The 2,702-nt window shown below is 53.8% G+C and overlaps 1 protein-coding gene across 1 annotated transcript in view; it reads left to right on the plus strand.

Annotated features, from left to right (window-relative positions):
- Positions 1–1,352, plus strand: part of GUITHDRAFT_144150 (hypothetical protein) — a gene marked incomplete at both ends in the record, with an annotated part of 4,448 nt that extends 3,096 nt beyond the window's left edge. Inside the window, 5 exons of the mRNA XM_005825474.1 lie at positions 247–303; positions 346–407; positions 611–688; positions 926–994; positions 1,245–1,352. Coding sequence (XP_005825531.1) covers positions 247–303; positions 346–407; positions 611–688; positions 926–994; positions 1,245–1,352 — 374 coding nt within the window. The remainder of the gene's footprint in view (positions 1–246; positions 304–345; positions 408–610; positions 689–925; positions 995–1,244) is intronic.
- Positions 1,353–2,702: the final 1,350 nt, after the last annotated feature.

Here is a 2,702-nt window from a genome sequence, read left to right on the forward strand (position 1 = left end):
TCTCCTCTCCCTCTCCCTCTCCCTCTCCTCTCCCTCTCCCTCTCCCTCTCCCTCTCCCTCTCCCTCTCCCTCTCCCTCTCCCTCTCCCTCTCCCTCTCCCTCTCCCTCTCCCTCTCCCTCTCCCTCTCCCTCTCCCTCTCCCTCTCCCTCTCCCTCTCCCTCTCCTTCACCTGGTCGTTCACCCTTTCCTCATCTTCCCGCCCCCCCCCTTCTTCTCCTTCTCCTTCTCCCTCTATCTGCGAGCAGTCACGGAGAAGAACAAGTTGGAGTACGTACGATCGCTGGCTCAGTGGGTCAAACAAGGTGAGTTGACGTGTTGATGTTTGTTCGCGTGACGGGAAGCAGGCAGGTGGGCGGCTGAAGTCGAGCTGATCGCCGAGGGATTCTTGAGCGTCATACCTCGACAGGTAACGAGAGAGCGAGGGAGAGAGCAGCAAGAACAGTGTCGGGAGGAGGAGCAGGAGCAGGAGCAGGAGCAGGAGCAGGAGCAGGAGCAGGAGCAGGAGCAGGAGCAGGAGCAGGAGCAGGGGCAGGAGCAGGAGCAGGAGCAGGAGCAGGAGCAGGAGCAGAGAACTGCACTGTAATATGCTAACATCTCTGTTCCCTTCAGTTTCTCGTCCACTTCTCGCCCCTCGACCTTCAAATCTTGCTGTCAGGCAGCAAACTGCTGGACCTGGAGGACTGGAGGGTCAACACACTTTACACCAACGGATATCATCCCAACCATCCCATCATCGGTTACTCCCTCCCTCCTCGTCACTCCCTCCCTCCTCGTCACTCCCTCCCTTCCCCTCCTTCCCCTCCCCGCCCTCAACCTTCACCTCTGTCCGTCCTTCCTACCTCGCTTGTTCTTCTTCCAACCTCCCCCCCTCCCTTTCTCCCTCCCTCCCTCCCTCCCTCCCTCCCTCATCACTTTCATGTTCAGTTTGGTTCTGGAATGTCGTCCACGAAATGTCAGAGGAGTCTCGTCTCAACCTACTTCGCTTCACTACAGGTGGGAAAGAAGAGAGGCAAGGAAGGAGGAGGAGGATGGAAATACAGACAGACTTGTGTTGAGAGCATGGAAGAGGAGGAGCAGAATGGGATGGTGGGAGAGGTGTAGAGCATGGGAAAGGGGAGAAGATCGAGAGGGGATAGTGGATGAGGAAGAGAGGGTGGGAGGGAAAGAGGAGATGAAGAAAGGGGGGAAGGGAGGGAGGGAGGGAGGGAGGGGAGGGAGAGGATGTGACGACTTGATCTGTCAGGGTCTTCTGCTGTCCCTGGTGGAGGTTTCGCGAACCTGCAAGGATCGGATGGACTTCGAAGATTTTCAGTGCAGCGATCGACAAGCATCGAGCAGCTGCCGCATGTGAGAGGAGGGAGGGGGAGAGAATGCTGGAAGCAGGGAGAAGCAGGAGAGAGAAAGAGGGGGGAGGGGAGGGGATGAGGTGGAAAGGTGAGGAGGTGAGAGTGAAGAAAGAAGAGAAGGAGTACAGAGGATAACAGGACAGGACAGAAGAGGTGGAGAGGTGGAGAAGAGAGGAGAGGAGGGGAGCGGAGGGGAGAGCAGAGCGAGGGGGAGGAGAGGAGAGCAGATGGAGAGAACGACGAAGATAGGAGAGGAGGGGAGAAGGGAGAAGGGAAAGGTAAGAAGAATGCAGGAGAGCAAAATGATAAGGAGATGTCAAGAAAAACGTTGAAAATGATGGAAACAAGACACGTAAGACAGCGATCTCTTCGAATCCCAATCAATCTCATCAAACTCACGTGTATACGGGCTCCCCACACCGGGCGCAGTTGCCCCTGTCTCGGCTGGGAAACTGATGAGAAAGAAGGAGGGGGAGGAGGAGGAGGAGGAGGAGGAGCAGGAGGAGGAGGGCAGGAGCAGGAGCGAGAAGGTGAAGGATGAGGAGGATGAGGAGGACGAGGACGAGGAACGAGATTTCACTTGTTGGAGTTATCGCTGCCGCTGGAATTTGAGAGCATGCTTTGGTCCCCCTCCGTCTTTTGCGTCTGTGATGCAGTCATCCAAGGGAAGACAGAGAGGAGAGAGGAGAGATCTCGAAGAAAGAGGAGAGAGGGGAGGAGTGAGGAGTGAGGAGTAAGGAGATAGAGGAGGAAGAGTGACGAGGGGACAACCTGGTTGCGGCGATCAGCAGCAGAAGTTTCAAAGAATTCTGCTCCTCTTGATGAATCTTTTCCTTTCAGCTTATCTTGTGCATTGTGATTCTGAACATCTTCAGCTTTATGAGGAGTTGGAATCAGCCCCATCAATCGTTTCTCGATTTCCTGCGACATGTCGTCAAATATTTTTTCTTTTACAGAAACGAAGAGATGAAACGACATTCGATTGTTTACAAACACAGAGATGCTTTTCTGACATTGAAAGTTATGACTAACTCTTCTCGAACTTGTCATGTAATTTGCAACTTTACAATCATATCATTGGTATTGCCACGTTCAGCGTTTCTGACAGCTTTTCACATTCGCAAAAATCAGCTTGTCATGGACGTGCAACGTCTGACGTTTCAGATTGACATGGACATTTGACAACCTCGTGGGTCTCGATCGCCGGAAGTTTCAGCTTGTGAACAACGCTTGATATGTCATGCGACATCCTGAGAATAAGTCACTGAAGAAGTGCGGAAGGGAGGCGCAGAGAGAGGAGGAGAAGAGAAGGAGGAGGAGAAGAAGGAGAAGGAGGAGGGGAGGAGGAGGAGGAG

The sequence above is a fragment of the Guillardia theta genome, assembly GCF_000315625.1.
Source record: "Guillardia theta CCMP2712 unplaced genomic scaffold GUITHscaffold_83, whole genome shotgun sequence".
NCBI lineage: Eukaryota > Cryptophyceae > Pyrenomonadales > Geminigeraceae > Guillardia > Guillardia theta.